The sequence below is a fragment of the Palaemon carinicauda genome, chromosome 19, assembly GCF_036898095.1.
Source record: "Palaemon carinicauda isolate YSFRI2023 chromosome 19, ASM3689809v2, whole genome shotgun sequence".
In the NCBI taxonomy this organism is placed as follows: domain Eukaryota; kingdom Metazoa; phylum Arthropoda; class Malacostraca; order Decapoda; family Palaemonidae; genus Palaemon; species Palaemon carinicauda.
In genome coordinates, this window is record NC_090743.1 from 42,329,189 (window position 1) to 42,350,497 (window position 21,309).

At 41.9% G+C, this 21,309-nt stretch overlaps 1 protein-coding gene across 9 annotated transcripts in view; it reads left to right on the plus strand.

Moving 5' to 3' along the window:
• Nucleotides 1-21,309, plus strand: part of Flo1 (flotillin-1) — a 128,730-nt gene that overhangs the window by 58,018 nt on the left and 49,403 nt on the right. For all 9 annotated transcript variants that reach the window (XM_068393527.1, XM_068393529.1, XM_068393526.1 and 6 more), the window contains 4 exons: nt 4,482-4,697; nt 17,842-17,922; nt 19,767-19,873; nt 19,988-20,198. In XM_068393527.1, the coding sequence (XP_068249628.1) occupies nt 4,482-4,697; nt 17,842-17,922; nt 19,767-19,873; nt 19,988-20,198 (615 nt within the window). The remainder of the gene's footprint in view (nt 1-4,481; nt 4,698-17,841; nt 17,923-19,766; nt 19,874-19,987; nt 20,199-21,309) is intronic.

The window sequence follows — 21,309 nt, forward strand, 5'->3', positions numbered from 1 at the left end:
AGTAGAAGGAACCAGTCTCTAAGGACACTATATGAAAAGGAACCAGTTTATTAAGGACACTACTGAAAGGACACTATAGTTAAAGGAATTAGTTAATTCAGAGATGGGTTTATTTCTCTCAATAATTTTTTGTGAATTTGGGGATTCTGCTGCTTCACCCTGCTGCAAGATTTCACTTTGTGAACTAAGTCAAACATTTCATGATTTTGAAATTTCAATCCTCCTACTCCTCCTCCTAGTTTGTTGTATGCCACTCCAGGAGTGAGCATTGGGTAGAAAAACTTAATATTGGCATATTGCCAGCTTATTCTAACAATAACGTCTGTTGGGAATGGTTCTCATAAAACCTAAAAGTTTCATTGTGGCTCATTGGCTTACAATTTAATTTTTGAGGTAAAATACTTTACGGTAAATATAATACAGTACAGAAAGGCATTATATTTTTCATAGAATACTGTAATTAGAGAAAGGCAGTACATTGTAAAACCCACGCCACTGACCACCACTCAATTTTCTATGATGCTTCAAGGTATTCATAAGATGAAATCATGTCATGGGATGTGAATCGTTTTGTAGTAACAATGACATCTATTTGTCTTCAGTAAATCTTATAAAAATTCATCGAAGTTGATTACAAAACATTCTACCACCAAGCTGTTTAGTCTTGTTTTTGTTTATCCATACTGTATAGTAATTTTAGGTAATTTTTTGGTTCCTTTATTAATTTTCCTTTTAGGCTTCTTTTAATTTGGTAGTCTCATTTCTCTATTTTAGTCCCCTTGATACAATTGAAATGTTACTTGGTGACTCAGTTGTTGAAGAGTGTTAAAATCTACGTTCAAAGCTATTCGTTGCAAATTTGAAAGATAGTAAAAGACTTGGGCCATTAAACAAGCCAAATGATTCATTGTAGTCACAAATTATCATCTGCCCTCATTCCATTGGTCATTGAATAAGATATTTTAAGTTACTATCGACGACGGCTCTCGAGAGTCTCGATATAGAATTTCTTATGTTTTCGAGTTTGCTTTGAAAAGGTAGTCGTATTTTCACTTTTGTATTATTACTTTAGTATTATAGGCAGCATTTAATAATACCTAGGTGATTCATATAGTGAAGAGTATTTCATTTTTGTTGGATTGCCTTATTTCTCATCTGTAATATAAAAGAATGATTTGTAGTAAGAACAGTAATTAAGAACGAGTACTTCGAATCTCTTTAGTGAGATGCAAACACTTATATATATCTTGGGACTTTTCCCAGTAGGAATTTCAGTCAGTGGTATAATTTGACAGTGAGTTTTTTTTTTTATAAGTATTCACTGATGCTAGTCCCCACATGCACAATTCCGTACACAGCAGTTATTGACTCAAATATTTTTTAACGCTAGTATTGAGTATATTTTATTTTGAAAAGCATGTACTTTCCATGCGCATGTAGACTTTTCTTTATTAGATATTATGTTAACGTTATGTAGCTATTTAATTTGGGTAGAATTTTTTAATGCTTGAAGAGTTAGGAATTAGTTTTCGAGTTGAAACCGTAGTCGTATGTTTTACATAAAAGTGCTATAGTCTTTACAGAGTTAGTCTCGAGGTAAGTATTTTGGTGGCATGAATCTAGAAGTTCTTTTAAGAAACGTGGTTTCATCTTTAGTTGAAGACATTTCTTACGCTAAGAATTGCCATGGCTGAGGCTTATATTTTTAGTTATTTTTATTTCCTAAGAAGTTAATTTTTTTAGATAGTAATTAAAAAAATTTTAATCAGTAACTTCTTGTACCCTGACTGCTGGAAAATATATGCATTTTGAATTCATGATGGATTTTAACTTATAGGGAATTTATAGCCCGAGTTGTATCAAAGCTGTTGAACTTGTCTTCCTGTAGGAAATATAGATTTTTTTCAGTGTTTGAGATTTTTTAGCAGTTTATGTAAAGTATTGGTAGGTATTTTGATTAGGCCATTCTCACGCATCAAAATGTAAAAGTATTTTACTGTGTATTATTCTGGTTATGCTTTCTGTAAAGGTAGACTTTACAGTGTTGGAATAAATTAAGTACAGATCAAAGTATTAACAATTACCCAACTTAAACTTACTGCTCTGTTCAAATTGGTTAATTACATGCATTTAGCAAACCAACCATCACCTTGCTATGTCAGGAGTTTCATGGTGTCTAGACGAAGGAGAGCGAAGGGGGCCCACATTAAATTGAAGCTGTACTTGTTTATATTATGGTCATTTCAGTTACTTTTTTTTTAATTGCTCATCAAAATACTGTAATGCTATGTCAGTTTCTAGAGTTAAAAGATTTTTTATACGATTATGAAATGATCACACTGCTTTACATAACTCAGTGAAGTGTCTTGTCTGTTAGTAAGCAGATTATTATTATAGAATGAAGAGCTAGCTTCTGATACAACACTGCAGTTATGGCCCAAGTACTTATGAAAATTAAGAAATGCTAGTTTATTGCTGGGACCAGAGCATCATATGTACTGAATAAGGGAGTGAGGGATGTGATGTTTTACCCCACCTAAGAACTCGCTTGCCACTAAATGCATATGCAGTCGTCAGTTTTTGAACAGAGTATAGGACTGAGTAGGTCAATGGTTTGTCCTCGGACAGACGCAGGCTATTAACGCCACGAGTAATCCAGAAAACATGTTTTACACTGTGTGAGCTTTTAGCACTGTTGTTGTAGATTTCCCCAAAGCACTCGTGAGTGCCGTTATATTTCTTGTGTTTATGCTGTGGTATCCATTTTCACTAATGTGTAAGTCCAGAAGTGAACTCGATTAGGTTGGTAAAAGTTCCATATTTAAGGAATGTGATGATGGCTAAAGATTGCTTTAGAGAATTGAATGAAACTGTCAATGTTTCTCTGTTGTTTCTGATTTTATTTTCATTGTGCGCACTAAGTAACGTGTAATTTAGGTCGTTGTAGCGTTGTTTAGTTCTTTGGACTTTGGTTGTTGTGAAGTAGAGTTTTTATGGTATGTGTAGCTTCCGTTTGTTTTAGCATGGCCAGTATTTTTATTTCTCTGTTGAATATGTACTGAATAGATTGTCTCTCTGAGACATTGCCTACACTTCCTAAATATCTCTCTCTCTCTCCAGATGAAAGAAATAGTTATATTTGCTTCTAATATTTTTCTATGAAATTATTGTCTTTATTTTTATTTGAAATACAGTAACTGTTTACTTGATTTTTATTAGTTTTCTCCTTGTATTTTAAGAAAAGAATGATAATTTTCCTGACTGGATTTTATGAATTCTGAATTTCGTTTGCTTTTAATTCTATTTGTGGCAGTATTATTCAACATGAGTAGTCTCTAGTTTCTTGACCCATTCACTCCTAAGCAATGTATAGTTATATTAAGCGTTCGAAGTAGGTGCTTATGTAATTAAGCACACCAGGTCATCTGCACACACTTAATATCATCTCGACAATTGCAGTCTTTTCCACGTAAATTGAATGTCAAGACTTTTTTTTTTCCACTTTGCCATGGAACAATTTTGTAAGTAAGTTCTGTCTCGGGACTGCACTGCTTCTGGCACTACAGAATGTCCCCAACTTACAAACATTCGACTTACAAACACTCGGAGATACAGACACAAATCTAACTGAAGATAACAAAATAAGATGAAGAAACCTGTAATCAAACAATATCATCATTTAATACAGTAAGCAAAACATTTTGTAGTAACATGATATCTATTTCATATAAAACCCAACTCTATGTTGAATTTTGTAGCTGGAAATCATAAGCATGGAATTCAGGTAAGGCCTACCCTAGGCCAAAATTTTACAAAAAAACCTGACTTACAAACAACTCGACTTACATAGAGCTCCTTGGAACCAACTAAGTTTGTAAGATGTGGACTTTCTGTGTACTATCAATTTAAGCAAGGTGTATTCTAAGTACTGGCCGAGTTTGCTTAGCATTTTCAAAAATGTGGTACAGTAGGTAATTGTTTTATTCAGTCGCATTGCTGCTGTGAATGGCGTTGGTTTTAAAATATTTTTTGTACTGTACTTCAAAGATACTGAGATTTTTTACAAAGACATTGTAGTTTCTTAAATAGCTTTTTTACCCGTGTTGATATTTGTTAATGTACTTATTTTTAAAAGCTCTGAAGTATATAACTCTTATGGATGGTATTTAGCCGTGATAACGTTTTCAACACAACGTAATAGTACACCCTGTTGCTGTTGTATACTGTTGTATATCATACATTGTTTTATAAGTTACATTTCGTATTGCTATGAGATTTTTATTACAGTATCATTATTTATTCTCATCATTGTACAGTATTAACTGAGGGATTTGGCAAACCCATTTGATTTTGATAGTAATCAATTAACTCTTCTTTGTAAGATTACTTCATACACTTAAAGCAGTACAAAATATTCATAATTTTTTTGTATATAAGTTATCCTATTGATCGCAAAACGCTCTACGTCATCTTTACAAAAGGGATATCTGGATGCCCTGGGTATGGCTCGAACGGCAGAGGTGAAGCGCGATGCTCGCATAGGAGAAGCGGAGGCGTCGAAGGATTCCCAGATCAAAGAAGCCATAGCAGAGGAAGAACGCATGGCGTCCAAGTACATAAACGACACCGAGATTGCAAAGGCCCAGCGTGACTTCGAGTTGAAGAAGGCCAGTTATGACATGGAAGTAAATGCTAAGGTGAGAGGATTCAGGTCATCATGTTTTTAAGACTGTAGATTAAGACCAAAAAAAGTATGGTACACTGTACAGTAATTGAGAGTTGACTCCAGGAACAACGTGTCATATTTACACCATACCTAACAGTGGTGCAAACGTTGCCATCATATGATCAATATTTATCATCTACATCATACAATTGTACCTACATAAATACTACCCTGAATAAAGAACCCAAGTTTGTATAGTTAAGCAAAATACAGTAGATATTACATGAAAAATTTCATATTTGTAGATGAAGGCAATACATGTAACTGAAATTTCTTTTTTACCGTACTACAGTGCTGAAAATAATCATTGGTTCCCTATTTTGCCATTTAGTTTTCTTAAAGGCCTTGGAGCATGTGATGCCCTTCTTACAATCTTCAATGCTGTACAGAAATCCCTTGATTGTGGTCAGGAAGTTTGTATGATTGGCCTTGATTTTAGTGGTGCCTTTGATTGTGTTAATCATGAGGCCCTTGTTTTTAAAGTTAAACAGTTGGGAGTGGGTGGGCCTTTTCTTAGCATCATTATTGAATTTTCAAGTAATAGCTCGCAAAGAGTTATTGTTGATGGGCACCATAGTGAGTATAGGAATGTGATATCTGGGGTTCCTCAGGGTAGTGTTCTTGGCCCATTACTTTTCATGCTATATACTCATGACATGTGGTTTGGCCTAGAAAACAAGCTTGTTTCATATGCAGATGATGCTACTCTCTTTGCATCACTTAATAGAGATCTAGCTAAAATTGGTGCATGGTGCATATTATGGGGCATGAAGTTGAATCCTTACAAAACTCAAAGTATGATTGTAAGGTGTGTAGAAGGACTGGGTAGAAGGAATTATGTAGTTGTTATGGGTGACTTAAATGCTAGAGTGGGTGCTGGAGAGGTAGAAGGTGTCATTGGGAAATATGGCGTACCAGGTGAAAATGAGAGTGGTGAGAGACTGGTAGATATGTGTGTTGAACAAGAGATGGTAATAAGTGCTAGCTTTTTTAAAAAGAAAGATAAAAATAAGTATACATGGGTAAGAGTGGCAAATGGAAGAGTAGTAGAAAGGGCATTAATGGATTATGTGTTGATAGCTAAAAGAATGTTTGGAAGATTGAAAGACGTGCACGTGTTTAGGGGTATAGCTAACGGTATGTCTGATCATTTTTTGGTGGAAGGAAAATTAGTTGTAGCAAAAGAGTGGGGGAATAGAGTAGGTGGATGTAAAAGGGAGCTAGTGAGGGTTGAAGAGCTAATAAAACCGGGGGTAAAAAGTAAATATCAGGAAAGGTTGAAAATGGCATATGACGAGGTGAGAGTAAGAGAAACTGGTAATTTAGAGGAGGAGTGGAAGTTAGCAAAAGAAAATTTTGTTGGGATTGCAAGTGATGTATGTGGCAAGAAGGTTGTTGGAGGCAGCATGAGGAAGGGCAGTGAATGGTGGAATGAAGGAGTGAAGGTAAAAGTGGAAGAGAAAAAGAGGGCTTTTGAAGAATGGCTGCAAAGTAATAGTATAGAGAAGTATGAAAAATATAGAGAGCACAAGGTGGAAGTAAAGCGCAAGGTACGTGAGGCAAAGAGGGCAGCTGACCTGAGGTGGGGTCAGGGACTGGGTCAGTCATATGAAGAGAATAAGAAGAAGTTTTGGAAAGAAGTGAAGAGAGTAAGGAAGGCCGGCGCAAGAATTGAAGAGACAGTGAAAGATGGAAATGGAAGGTTGTTAAAAGGAGAGGAGGCAAGGAAAAGGTGGGCGGAATATTTTGAAAGTTTGCTGAATGTTGAGGATGATAGGGAGGCAGATATAATTGCGGTTCCAGGTGTTGAGGTGCCAGTGATGGGAGATGAGAATGAGAGAGAGATTACAATAGAGGAAGTGAGGAGAGCACTAGATGAAACGAGAGTAGGAAAAGCATCGGGTATGGATGGTGTGAAAGCTGAGATGTTGAAGGAAGGGGGTGTGACTGTACTTGAATGGTTGGTGAGATTGTTTAATGTGTGTTTTGTGTTGTCAATGGTACCAGTAGATTGGGTTTGTGCATGTATTGTACCACTATATAAGGGTAAGGGAGATGTGCATGAGTGTTGTAATTCAAGAGGTATTAGTTTGTTGAGTGTAGTTGGAAAAGTGTATGGTAGAATACTGATTAATAGGATTAAGGATAAAACAGAGAATGCAATCTTGGAAGTACAGGGTGGTTTTAGAAGAGGTAGGGGTTGTATGAATCAGATTTTTACAGTTAGGCAGATATGCGAGAAATATTTAGCAAAAGGTAAGGAGGTGTATGTTGCGTTTATGGATCTGGAGAAAGCATATGATAGAGTTGATAGGGAAGCAATGTGGAATGTGATGAGGTTATATGGAGTTGGTGGAAGGTTGTTGCAAGCAGTGAAAAGTTTTTACAAAGGTAGTAAAGCATGTGTTAGAATAGGAAATGAGGTGAGCGATTGGTTTCCGGTGAGAGTGGGGCTGAGACAGGGATGTGTGATGTCGCCGTGGTTGTTTAACTTGTATGTTGATGGAGTGGTGAGAGAGGTGAATGCTAGAGTGCTTGGACGAGGATTAAAACTGGTAGGCGAGAATGATCATGAATGGGAGGTAAATCAGTTGTTGTTTGCGGATGATACTGTACTGGTAGCAGACACAGAAGAGAAGCTTGACCGACTAGTGACAGAATTTGGAAGGGTGTGTGAGAGAAGGAAGTTGAGAGTTAATGTGGGTAAGAGTAAGGTTATGAGATGTACGAGAAGGGAAGGTGGTGCAAGGTTGAATGTCATGTTGAATGGAGAGTTACTTGAGGAGGTGGATCAGTTTAAGTACTTGGGGTCTGTTGTTGCAGCAAATGGTGGAGTGGAAGCAGATGTACGTCAGAGAGTGAATGAAGGTTGCAAAGTGTTGGGGGCAGTTAAGGGAGTAGTAAAAAATAGAGGATTGGGCATGAATGTAAAGAGAGTTCTATATGAGAAAGTGATTGTACCAACTGTGATGTATGGATCGGAGTTGTGGGGAATGAAAGTGATGGAGAGACAGAAATTGAATGTGTTTGAGATGAAGTGTCTGAGGAGTATGGCTGGTATATCTCGAGTAGATAGGGTTAGGAACGAAGTGGTGAGGGTGAGAACAGGTGTAAGAAATGAGTTAGCGGCTAGAGTGGATATGAATGTGTTGAGGTGGTTTGGCCATGTTGAGAGAATGGAAAATGGCTGTCTGCTAAAGAAGGTGATGAATGCAAGAGTTGATGGGAGAAGTACAAGAGGAAGGCCAAGGTTTGGGTGGATGGATGGTGTGAAGAAAGCTCTGGGTGATAGGAGGATAGATGTGAGAGAGGCAAGAGAGCGTGCTAGAAATAGGAATGAATGGCGAGCGATTGTGACGCAGTTCCGGTAGGCCCTGCTGCTTCCTCCGGTGCCTTAGATGACCGTGGAGGTAGCAGCAGTAGGGGACTCAGCAGTATGAAGCTTCATCTGTGGTGGAAATGTGGGAGGTTGGGCTGTGGCACCCTAGCAGTACCAGCTGAACTCGGCTGAGTCCCTGGTTAGGCTGGAGGAACGTAGAGAGTAGAGGTCCCCTTTTTGTTTTGTTTCTTGTTGTTGTCGGCTACCCCCCAAAATTGGGGGAAGTGCCTTTGGTATATGTATGTATGATTGTAAGTAGGTCAAGGACAGTTGTTCCTCAATATCTGAATATCAGCATTGATAATGTTACTGTAATTCTATGATTCTTTTAAAATTTTAGGTGTGATTCTTGACAACAAATTTACATTTGAAAAATACACGAGGTCTGTGTTTCTTCAATTACTCCAAACATTGGCTTATTGAGAAAGTCGTATACAATTTTTGGTGATCAGTCTATTCTGAAGTGTTTTGAGTATTGTTTTCCTGTCTGGTCTTCAGATGCTGATTCACATCTTAATTTGTTGGACAGGAACTCACGGTCTATTGAATTTCTTATTCCTGATCTTGATATCAATCTTTGGCACTGTCGTTCAATTAGTTCATTATGCATGTTGCATAAGAGTTTTCATAACTCTGACCATCCTTTACACTCAGATCTTCCTGGACTGTACCATATTGTTTGTAATGCTAGGTATGTAGTTAATTCAAATAGTCAAGCCTTCTCCATCATAAGGCTCAATACTACACAGCATTCTAGAAGCTTTATTCCAGCTGTGACCAAGTTGTGGAATGATCTTCCCAATCGGGTAGTTGAATCAGTAGACCTTCAAAAGTTCAAACTTGCAGCAATTTTTTTTCATGTTGAAGTGGCTGCCATAAGTCTCTTTTTACAGTTTATATATGAAATATCTGTTTGTTCCAACACGAATACTTACCTCGAACTACTTTCTTAGGAGTTACCTGTAACCTCCTCTCTACCGACCAGAGTTTTGTGTAGTGTACCCCCCGCCCCGTTTTCTATGGAGGCCAACCCCCGGCATTAAAGAATGTGCCCCGAGGGTAGGCTTATCGTAGGTCGATGTCCGCCCTGGTCAACAGCTTCAGTGAGTTCTCTGGTCGTGACGTGTCAACACGTTGCCCTCGTTCTCTATCGATCCTTTGTGTGCGTTCTGAGTGTCCCAGGTGTTCCCCGCGTGGTAACTTGTGTTTCCTGTGTACTATTCCCGGGTGTTCCTGTGTGTTCACCTTCCACCCTTGTGCTACCCAGTGTATTCCTTGATTCCCTTCGTGCTTGTGTCTTGCGTGTGTGCATTATGGAGCAAATCCGCCATTGTCCGGGGCCTAGGGCCGGTAAATCGTGTGGAGCGTTCCTCTCCAAGCCTGAAGTGGACCCTCACTCCCTTTGCTCCTCCTGTAGGGGAAGGGTTTGTTCGACAGCAGATACGTGCCCCGAGTGTGTAGGTTGGAGTGATATCCAGTGGGTACGTTACGGTACTAAAAAGAGAAAATCGGCGAAACGTTCCCCCAGAAAAGCTAGCATTACTTCGCCGCTACCATCACCCAGTGAGCGGTCCGACTGGGCCTCTGTTTCGCCGTCCCCTACACAGAGTAGGGGCCGAGGTAAGTCTGTCGTGGAGAAGGAACAAAGCGGCCTTCCCCAAGAGTCTAGTGAAAGTGCAGTGGCGGTTGCGGGTCCTTCTAGGGCTAGTGAAGAACCCAGTAGTGTGTCCGGAGAGTCGGCCCTTGTGCTCGGGGGGCACGTGTCCTCCGATGACCCCTTGTGGGGTAGTAACGCGGTGTCTGTGTCTTCGCCGCCCTCGTGGGCCTGTGCTTCAGGGTCTTCGGTAGGCGGAGACAACCAGAATATGTTACGGTCTTCGGGTAATGATGCCTTCGGTTGGAAGCTTCCGAAGACACCAGGTAGGTCCCCGTTACGAATGGAAGAGGGCCTGGACCCCTGGCTCCCTAGCATGGAGCGCCCTGGATCGTTCCCGGCCCCCTTCACGGAAGTCCCCGAAGATTTCCTTCAACCGTCGACCTCGGGCACTCAACACGTGAAGAAGTCCCCCGCAGTCCCCGCTACCGCCCGACATACGATAAGTTCAGTGTCGTCGGGTTCGTCAGAAGATTATTTCTCGTCGGGGGAAGAAGCCAGGAGAAAACACCGTCGTCGGAGAGAGCGGTCCAGGAGCAGGCGTTCCCGTTCTAGGTCGCGCTCCAGGTACAGTAGGAAGCGCTCCCGCTCCCCAGGGCGTAAGTACAAGAGGAGTAGGTCTCCTGATGGCGACTGGGTCTTCGTACCCCGGGAGTCAAGAGTGCTTTGTTCCCCGGACCGCCGGTCCAGAGAGTTCTCGCCAAGGATACCGTCCTCCAAACACGACCTTGACCCTCGCAACCAAGCTCGCAGAAAGGACGCTACAGGTAGGCGTAAGTCCTCGAAGCCTCCGGTTCACCCCGCCCAGCGGGGGGAAACGCGCTTCTTTTCGGGCGGGCTGGCCGAACCAGCCCAGCTGGTGCGGCCTTCGGGTCGGAAGGAATGGTTCCTGCTGTCGGGTCAGCCCACGGGAACCGCGTCCTCGTCACCCAGAGCCCTTGAGCGGACGAGAGTCCCCGCTGAGTCGGCGATGCCTGCGTTAACCCAGGCCCCTGGTGCGGACGTCCCCGCCGATGAAGTCCAGTACCTCGGTAGGACGGCACCCCTGGCTCCAAGAACCAGACGTCCGGTCGGTGTGCCCGGTAACCCAACTCCCCGGTCCCAAGCCGAGACCTCGGCTGACGGGAGGGAGGGTTCCCCAACGGAGGACTCGGCCTATAGGAGGGTGGTCGGCCTTATCAGGAGGCACCACAAGATTGAGGAACCTGCGGCTACGGACGAAGACTACTGGAGGTCAAGCCTGTTACGGATTATGCAGACCCCTATCCAACCTAAGACGTCTCTAGCGCTTCCTATAGCCCGAGATCTGGTCCTAGGGCAAGAGTATGTGGACAAAGTGGTGGCTAGTAATGCCGAAGCCCCCAAAACCCAGAGTTCCTCAAAATTGCTCCAGGGCCTCAAGACGCAGAGCAAAGTATATGTGCCAGAGGGGCGTCGCCCAGGCCCCTGTAAAGTGGAATCTTCCATTGACATCCTGAGTCAGGGCGTCTCAGAGGATAGAGCCTCTTTGGCCCCAGTTTGTTTCTCTCCGTCGGAGGCCTCCATGATGGAAGAAATGTCAAGGGATCTAGTGAACGTCTCCTCTTGGCTGGACTGGTGGGCTTCCACCTTAGTAGGAGTACAAGCCTCGTTCGACCCCGCAGACCCTGACCAGCAGAGCCTCCTGAGGGAACTTATTACCTCCGGGGGTAAAACCTTAAAGTTTTTAACATACCAGTCGCTCGCCTTGACAGCTAACTGGGTACTCCGTAAGAGAGACACCGTACTAGCTAAGGTGTCCCGGAAGGTTCTAGACAGGGAAGCACGGGCCATGAGGAGCTTACCCTTGTGGGGGGAGTCCTTGTTTCCCCTGAAAGAACTAGAGACCATCATGGAGAAGGTCTCGAAGAAGAAGGAGTCTAACACCTCCAGGCCTACGCCTTCTAGGAGACTGCCCTACAAGAGGTCCGTCTCAGATAGTGCCGCGATGGCCCAAGCCTCTCCCAGCACGACGAGGAGAGAGGCTCCCTCTTCCTCCTGGTCCTCAGCACCTCAGCCCCCCCGTAGGGGAGCTCCAGCTTCCTCAAGCTCCTTCAGATCAGGTTACTCTGCCTCTAGGAGAGGCCGTTCAGGCCGCTCCTCCAGAAGGAGATAGAGTGGGAGGCCCCCTATCCCCACCCAAGCCTCGGGTTGGGGGATGCCTCAGACTACATTGGCAAGCATGGAAGGCTCACGGAGCGGAGCCTTGGACAGTGTCCGTACTAAAGGAGGGCTACAGACTACCGTTCTTAGCAGAACCACCCCCTCTTATCCCGGCCAGCCGGGTGGAATGGCTAGCTCCCAAAGACCCGATGAAGAAGACCGCCCTTCAAGAGGAGGTATCCTCCATGTTAGAGAAGGGCGCCATGGAAGAAATTCTTCTCCCAGGCCCGGGTTTCTACAGTCTTCTGTTCCTAGTAGAAAAAGCGACGGGGGGGTGGAGACCGGTTATAGATCTGTCGGCTCTCAACAAGTTCATCAAGAAGACGGACTTCAAAATGGACACTCCGAAGTCAGTCCTGCTGTCCTTGAGGGAGAAAGATTACATGATGACCATAGACCTCAAGGACGCCTACTTCCAAATTCCGGTCCACCCCTCGAGTCGAAAGTTTCTCCGGGTGAAATGGGGTTCCCAGATCCTGCAATTCAAGACCCTTTGCTTCGGATTGTCAACAGCGCCCCAGGTGTTCACGAGGGTCTTCACGACTGTCTCAGAGTGGGCTCACGAACGAGGCATTCGCCTCATCCGATACCTGGACGACTGGTTGCTTCTTTCCTCCTCGAAGGACCTCTTGGAGGAACAAGGGATGAAACTCCTCCAGTTTTGCAAGGATCTGGGCATCGTAATCAACCCGGAAAAATCAAACCTATCCCCATCCACCAGAATGAACTACTTGGGAATGACGTTAGATACCATTCTGGGAAAAGCCTTCCCTTCGGAGGACAGAATAAACAACCTCATGAATATCATTCGGCCGTTCCTGTCGGGGCGCCCCAGGAGAGCGAAAGACTGGCAGAAACTGATAGGTCACCTGGTCTCATTGGAGAAACTAGTTCCCCAAGGGAGGGTAAGGCTCAGAGCCGTACAATGGAACCTGAAGAACCTCTGGTGCCAACTGGACTCACAACAAGTCCTAATCCCAGTTCTACCAAACACGAGACCCTCCCTGGAATGGTGGCATTGCCGGTCGAACTCACTCAAGGGGATGCCCTTCGCGTGCGACCCCCCCGAGTTACTACTGTTCACAGACGCCTCCAACCAAGGGTGGGGAGCCCATCTCCTCGACGAAACAGCACGAGGGACCTGGTTGGACGGGGAAAAGGAACTCCACATCAATGTCCTGGAGTTGAAGGCAGTCCAGAAGGCTTGCCTACACTTCGCAGATCTTCTAAAGGGAAACACCGTGGCGTTGATGTGCGACAACGCCACGGTAGTAGCATACATAAAGAAGCAAGGAGGCTTGAAGTCGAAGAAATTATGCGATCTCACCATAAAAATTCTAGATTGGGCAGAAGAGAACCAAGTGGTGTTGTTAGCGAGGTTCATTCCCGGGAAGAAAAACGTGCTGGCCGACGGTCTCAGCAGAGTGGGCCAGATAGTAGGGACAGAATGGTCCCTTCTTCCAGAAGTAGCCAAGCTCATCATCCAACGTTGGGGTTCCCCGGTGATGGACCTCTTTGCAACAAAACTCAACGCTCAACTCCCCGTATATTGTTCTCCTGTACCAGACCCAAAAGCAGCCTTAGAAGACGCCTTTCAGCACAAGTGGGACAATCTAGACGTGTACGCTTTTCCCCCTTTCACGTTGATAAGGCAGGTGCTCAACAGAGTAAGGACAGCCCGAAACCTAAAGATGACTTTGGTAGCGCCCTGGTGGCCGGAGAGAGAGTGGTTCGCGGACCTAAAAGATTTGGCGAGTCAACCACCGTGGCCTCTGCCCAACAGGTCAGACCTTCTGCATCAACCTCATTTTCTCAGGCTCCACGACAACCCACTCTCCCTACGTCTTCACGCCTGGAGACTATCGAGCGGCTCCTGAAGAAAGAAGGATATTCTTCATCCACTGCTAAGAGAATGTCGCTATACCTGAGAAAGTCTTCAGCCGCGGTCTACCAGGCTAAGTGGGCCTCCTTCACGAAGTGGTGCTCTGAGAAGCACATTAAGCCTCTTAAGGCCTCTGTCCCAGACATAGCAGATTTTCTGGTGTTTCTTAGAGACAAGATGGGAATGTCAATCCCAGCCATAAAAGGAGTTCGGGCCACCTTAGGCCAAGTCTTCCTCCTGAAGGGCATCGACCTGGGGGCCTCGAGGCACATAGCGATGCTTGTCAAGAGTTTCGAGCAGTCCTGCCCCCCACAGGCGAGCAGGATGCCCCAGTGGGACTTAGCCAAGGTCCTGAAGATGTTGTGTGGCCCCTTTTTGAACCTTTGAAAGATATCGTAGACAGAGATCTCACTCTCAAGGCCGTCTTCTTGCTGGCCTTGGCGTCCGCTAAGAGAGTGGGTGAGATCCATGGGCTGTCATATGACGTTTCTCATTCGAAGGGGTGGAAAGAAGTATCCTTCAAGTTCGTCCCTTCTTTTGTGGCTAAGACTCAGAACCCAGCAGTCTGGGATCCGAGGTTCGAAGTTTTTACAATACCTGCCATCCCTAGGACGAGTAATTCAGAGGATTTGAAATTATGCCCTGTACGGACTATTAGAAAATACAGTACCTTGAAAGAACGGCTCATCTCCGCCCAGGCATCAAGAGCCTCTTCGTATCCACGGGTATTACTAAGAAGCAAGTGTCCAAGAACACCATTTCCTTCTGGTTGAGACAAGTTATTGCCAGAGCCTACAAGGAGGAAGGCATAGCAGTGCCAGGCACCCCCAGACCTCATGACATCAGAGGCCTGAGCATGTCCTTAGCCTTTGAGAAAAACATGGCAGTAGGTCAGATCCTGCGAGCAGGTACTTGGTCGAACCAGTCAACCTTTACTACCCATTACCTCAAGGACTACTCGAGGAAGTCCTTAGACGGGTTCTCCATTGGAACAGTCATCTCCGCCCTCCAAGCGGTGTAACGGTAAAAGCCCCAGGCTCAATCATGGCTAGCAACCGGGAGACACAGGTGCGTTTCCTTCCATCCTACCCAGTTGCTTCCTAGCCTCATCGGGGAGTACCAACTTATACCATTGGATAACACACTCTTCACGGCTACGCTACTGAAGACAACATCAGAAGAAGTTTTTTCAAAGGGTGAGTACTTAGACACTAACGTGAACTCTTTGTGTAGTTACCCTCTCATCCGTTTTCTAGTAGGTACCGTTATTCTTGGGCCTCTTGGCCTCCGCTTACCGGGTCAGGGGGTCAGAATAGCACTCCCGCCTCCTAAAGTGTAAGTCTCCTAAGAAAGTAGTTCGAGGTAAGTATTCGTGTTGGAACAAATAAAAAATTTTAAGTAATTTTTATTTTTCCTAACATACTTACCGAGAACTACTTTCGGGTAATGGCCCTCCCTTCCTTCCCCGAGTGCCTCTCTTCCCTTGCAAGCATTGTGCTAATCCAATAGAACTTACTGAAGCTGTTGACCCGGGTGGACATCGACCTACGATAAGCCTACCCTCGGGGCACATTCTTTAATGGCGGGGGTACGCCTCCATAGAAAACGGGGCGGGGGGTACACTACACAAAACTCTGGTCGGTAGAGAGGAGGTTACAGGTAACTCCTAAGAAAGTAGTTCTCGGTAAGTATGTTAGGAAAAATAAAAATTACTTAAAATTTGTTATTTTAATGTTACTTTTCTTAAAATATTTCTTTTTAATTATTCATTACTTCTCATATAGTTTATTTATTTCCTTTCATCATTGGGCTATTTTTCCCTGTTGGAGGCCTAGGATTGTAGCTTAGCTAGTAATAATAATAGAGGAAAAAACAAGGTATCCATTGGCTGATGTAAGATTTTACTCCTAAGTTTTGGACACATTCAAGCTAAAATGTATAGGTTGCCTGCATGGAGACCAGATGTAAACAGATTATTCTATTTATAGATAATAACTTTATGTAATATTGTGCTAAATTAGTATCACTTATGGTGTTCTTACCCATCAAATATAAGTATGAAGATATGTATCTAGGTACAAAGTTTAGGTTGAAGATATCAGAAGTTTGTACTTATAAAGCATCATGTTTGGTCACCCACTGGCAAGGTGTATAACCTGTAAATCACTTCCTTTTAGAAGACGACAGTATTTGACATCTTAAGGTACCTCTTCACCCCTACCCCCAAGTTAAGAATGCAGGTGTGGAGTTTTTAAGCGTAATCAAACCCAGTAAGCATCTGATATCTTGCAGGGTATTCTGTGTTAACATGCGAGTTGGCAATTGGCTCAGCAATCTTAAGAAGGTTTCCTACAGGGTTAAGGCTCTTTTAGTGATATCCTCCAGTGGTACACACATTGAAGATGCCGAGTGTTGCTTTAGTCTCTCCTGATTAGATATTATTATTATTCTTATTATTATTATTATTATTATTATTATTATTATTATTATTATTATTACTTGCTAAGCTACAACCCTAGTTGAAAAAGCAGGATGCTATAAGACCAAGGGCTCCAACAGGGAAAACAGCCCAGTGAGGAAAGAAAATAAGGAAACTAGAAGAGAAGTAATTAATTAACAATTATAATAAAATATTTTAAGAATGGTAACAACATTAAAATAAATTTGTTCCAACGTTGATACAATCCCTCCGCTATTTATAGGGTATACTTTCGGCTTAGCTGAAAGACGAGCCATGATAATTTTAGTGAGGGATAGCTACCCCATCCACTAGTTAGCGGGTTGGGGGCTGGGGTAGACTGGCTACCCCGCTCACTCACACCTCTCGGCTGAGTAACCACTTCACTTTATAACTTGGTAGAGGATGGACATGCTGCCTTTCTCTCCCGCAAAGACTTGCCTTGATTGTTTTTCTGTCATTTTTTTTTCTTGTCTCTGTTTTCATTTATCTTACGTATATATGAGTGTATATATGTATAAATGGAAAAAGGTTCATGTTGTTAGATTCTTGTAACTTTAATCACTGTTGACAACGTATCTGACTGCCTCCGCCGTAAGGGAGTTGTCATTGCCGCCCTACCCTGCGCTGATGGTCGGCAGGTTCTGAACACTAACGTGTGTTTATTTCATTACTGAATTAAATTATATAACAGTTCAGCTTTCTTTCGAGGAATTATCTTACAAGGAAGGTGACTTATTCCCCGAATAGTTTATGTTGTGCAGTGGAGCATTAATTGTAATTGATCACAACTTTCCTTTTATAGGTAGCAGCGACGTAGAACACAAGGCCGATGGCTACGGCCACCCTGTTCGTTATCCTGCGCTCTATGTGGTAGCTCGTTAGCTGCCCACATTACAAGGTAGCAGTCGCTGTCTACCTTCAACTTTATGTTCCTCCTTCAAGGGGAACTTCTCTCTCTCTCTCGCGAGAGCGAGATTTTTTACGCCCATGCTTTTTTCCCATAGAGCTGGGGGAAAGCATGCCTTACGCTATGTCCTCCTTTGGGAGGACTTCTATCTCGTTTGCGAGAGAGAGATTATTACGCCTACACTTTTTTCCCATAGAGCGGGGAGAAAGCTTGTCTTAGGCGATGTCCTTCTTCGGGAGGACTTCTCTCTCGTTCGCGAGAGAGATATTATTAAGCCTACGCTTTTTTCCCATAGAGCTGAGAGAAAGCATGTCCGTTCTGTACCGAGCCAAAAAGTAAAGTGGTTACTCAACTAGCGGATGGGGTAGTTATCCCTCACTAAAATTATCATAGCTCGTCTTTCAGCTGCGCTGAAAGTATACCCTATAAATATCTCCAGGTTTGTATACTAGGAAGAATACAAATTACTTACAAATTTTTTTTATTTCTTATATAAGTATATAAATTAATATAGATAGATGTTTTCTTCCCTTCAAATATATGTTAACAGGTTGAATTGCCTGGTCACTTGTAATGATTTTGTGAAGTATTTAAATAAGACAAGAAGACCCTGTTATTAATTTTATTTAAGATTATTTCATTATTTTCCAGAAAGCTGAAGCAGAACTTGCTTACGAACTTCAGGCTGCTAAAACGCGACAGAAAATCAAGGAGGAGCAGATGCAGATCAAGGTTAGATTCCTTAAGGGTTCAGGTTCTGTAGTTTGAGCTAAGCTGAGGAAAGGTATTTGCATAGCAATGCATTGTGGGTATGTTCCCTTAACTTGAAAGACTACGAGAGAAATGTCAAGAAGGATGATTCATTATTTATTATGCATTTAGACACTTTTTTATAGATGCCCTTTTAAATCTTTTTGGGTTCTTGGGAGTTTTTGATTACAGTACATAACACTTGTTTGCCATAAGGTAGGTTCATCCAGGAATTACTTTCCATAGTAAACCTTTATCCAAACAATATAGTGATTTGTAAGATACAAGTTTTAGCTTATGTAAAAATCTAGGCCTCACAGTTTTTGTACTTAATTTTACTTGACACATCAGAACTCAAGTATAAAGAAGACATTTTAGATTTCAATTGGTAATGAAAGATGCTTAGTTGAATTTGATGTGATTGTACACTGTAATAACAAAGGATTTAGATGTAGAAGTATGTGAAAAAGACATTAGAAAGTTCATCTGTTGAGCATTTTATTATATTAACAATGATGAGTTTCTCAGTTGTTCATAGGGTTTCTTGAGGGTTATATGAAGGGTCGTATCATGCTAAGCTGCGAGTGTAACGACGTAACAGGAGGTATAAAAGCATTTCATCATATATGTATGGTCAGCATAATTCGTTTGTCATGACTATTGGAGATTATTGTCACTCAGGTGCTCAAATGAAGAGCGGGCTTCATGAGCAAACTAGTGAAATTATCTTTGGTATATTACTCTTGCTTCCCCAGCTTAAGCATGGAGTTAATTTGCATCTCTCTCACAGTTACTGCTCCTTAATCACTAATAAATAGCATCCATTTCTGTCATGTCTTACTGTCCAGATCAGTCTGGGTAGGTATGTTTGATAGCTGATATTTTCCATTATTCAGTCAAGCTAGATGTCAGTGATTGCATTGTTAGGTCAGCACTACTATGAAAGTTGGGTCTTCAATTAAACATTAGTTTAGTACTGTTTCGGTAATGTTTTAGATGGATACCAAGTTGCTTTGTTATAGTAAGACCTTAACATTCCATTGTTTGGTATTGACGAATTTCATTATTTGCAGCAAAGTCCTGGCATTATGTAAAGCAAAATTCAAAGATGATTATTTGCATTTGTCAAGCATACATCTGGTCATAATAAAAAAGATGAAGCCTCAATAGTATTACAGAATGTATTGAAAATTCACAACACAACAGAATTTGTCTTGATTTACTCTCCCCTGCTATGTTACTGAGTATGCCATCTTTTCAGTCAGATTATTGTGAGTACACCCTAACCGAAAATAAAAAAACGAATTGGTTTCTATATGAAAAAATAAAGCAGCTTTTTAAATTAGGCTATATAATAGGAGAGTAAGATGAAACTGTTGCCGTTATATAAGTAAATATTCAAACTTATGAAATATAGGATTTTTGTCTTTTCCATTTCGTTTTACAATACTGCAAATACATTCCTGTATTTGGTGTTTTATAACTATGAATACTATTTTTGTTTTTTTTCCCAAGGCTGGAATATTGAAGTATTTTTAGTTATACTGTATACAAAATAGTGGGTTTGTTAGTGTTATTAAGAGTGCATCTGTATTTGGGTTTTCCATTATTCATTGGTGTCTGTATACAAAATAGTGGGTTAGTTATACTGTATAAAAAATGATGGGTTTGTTGGTGTTATTAAGAGTGCATCTGATTTTGGGGTTTTCATCATTCACTGGTGTCTTTGTTACCTAACCCCTTTGAATGACAAGGTCTTACTGTACTGTATAGATGTAGTAAATCTTAATTATCGCCATTTCTCCCCTAACCCCCCTCTGCGTTAGGTGGTGGAGAGAGCCCAGGAAGTCCTCATCCAAGACCAAGAAATCCAGCGTAGGGAGCGCGAACTCGAGGCTACTGTAAAGCAGGCAGCTGATGCTGAGAAGTTCAAGTAATTATCCTGTATAGTATTTTAATCACTTGTGTAATGCCATACCTGATTATTCATATGCTTGATCATTCATTTATGGTGAAATGCCTAACTTCCGATTATTCGTTTAATCAGGCTCGAGAAATTAGCGGAAGCTTCCAGAAACAGAACAATGCTGGAGGCTGAAGCCGAGGCAGAAGCCATACGTGTGAAGGGCGAAGCCGAAGCCTTCTCGGTCGAGGCCAAGGCAAAGGCTGAGGCTCTGATCATGCAACAGAAAGCAGAGGCAATGAAGGAGTACAAGGAGGCAGCCATGTTGGAAATGTACCTGGCAACTATGCCAAAGGTGAGAGGTTCGGTTGTCGTAGTATTATGGTGTAGAGAAAGCCCATTTCTCATTTTCCGTTCATTAGCTCTTTTTGGAAGATATGTAAGCTATAGCTTGTTTTATTTATTTAGTTTGTATAAAGTTTTCTGAGCAGAAAAATTAACCAAGTTTTCATAGATATGTTTTATAGATAGATATGAGGGCTAAATCTTGACTGATTTATGTTTCTCTGACACATTATCTTGCTTGAAATTGGAGGATGGAATGAAACTCACTTGACTTCAAGGCCCTCATTACTTGTTAGTGAATAAACTGTCTTTTTATGTACTGCAATTTCAAAATTGATGTATGCTAAGATTTAGAAGCTTCTGTTCTGTATCTCTCAAAGATCAGCTTTTTAGAACTGTAACTGTAATTTTAACTGTAACTTCACTTCTGGAATTCGGTAATGGTTAAAGTGAAAACAAATTAAGTGATTAACTTTATTAATTAACAACTTATAGGTTTAAATCCCAACTCTTGCAGGACTGACTAATTTCTAAAACTTCAGGTGTAAAGTATATCAAGTTTTGGTCAGTAAAAGGAATGGTACTTGAAATACACTTTCATGCTCAACTTTTAGCCACTTACGGAATTCCTTGTGTGGATGTTTTATTGTGGGTGCTTTACACCTGGTACTTGACAATATTTTCATAGCTTAACAAGCTTTTTCTTGGTTACAAAACTTAGTAGAGGTATGGCCAAAGCTTCTGGAGGCTAAATGAATTCTTACCAGATTATGACCTATGATTTTTTGTATTTTTATGTTATCACAATGTTTTCAATAAGCATGTAAGGAGTCATAAAAGAAAATATAAAGCAATTTGATTCTTATATTGCTTACTGATTAGCTTTAAGAAAAAGGCATTTGGTTGTGTTATTGGAATTTTGTATTTGACACCGGGAATGTGTGTAATAGGATATAAACTTTTTGGTGCTACCTCTAAGTAGATTTGTATTGGAATTCATTCTCTCAGCATGCACAAGCCATTTGTTCTTGATTTTACCAGAAGAAAACCTTTCTAGATATTTGTTGGCCTCAATTGTTTTTGCAGAAAATTCTGAAAGATGGTTTTCTGTAGTTTTATAA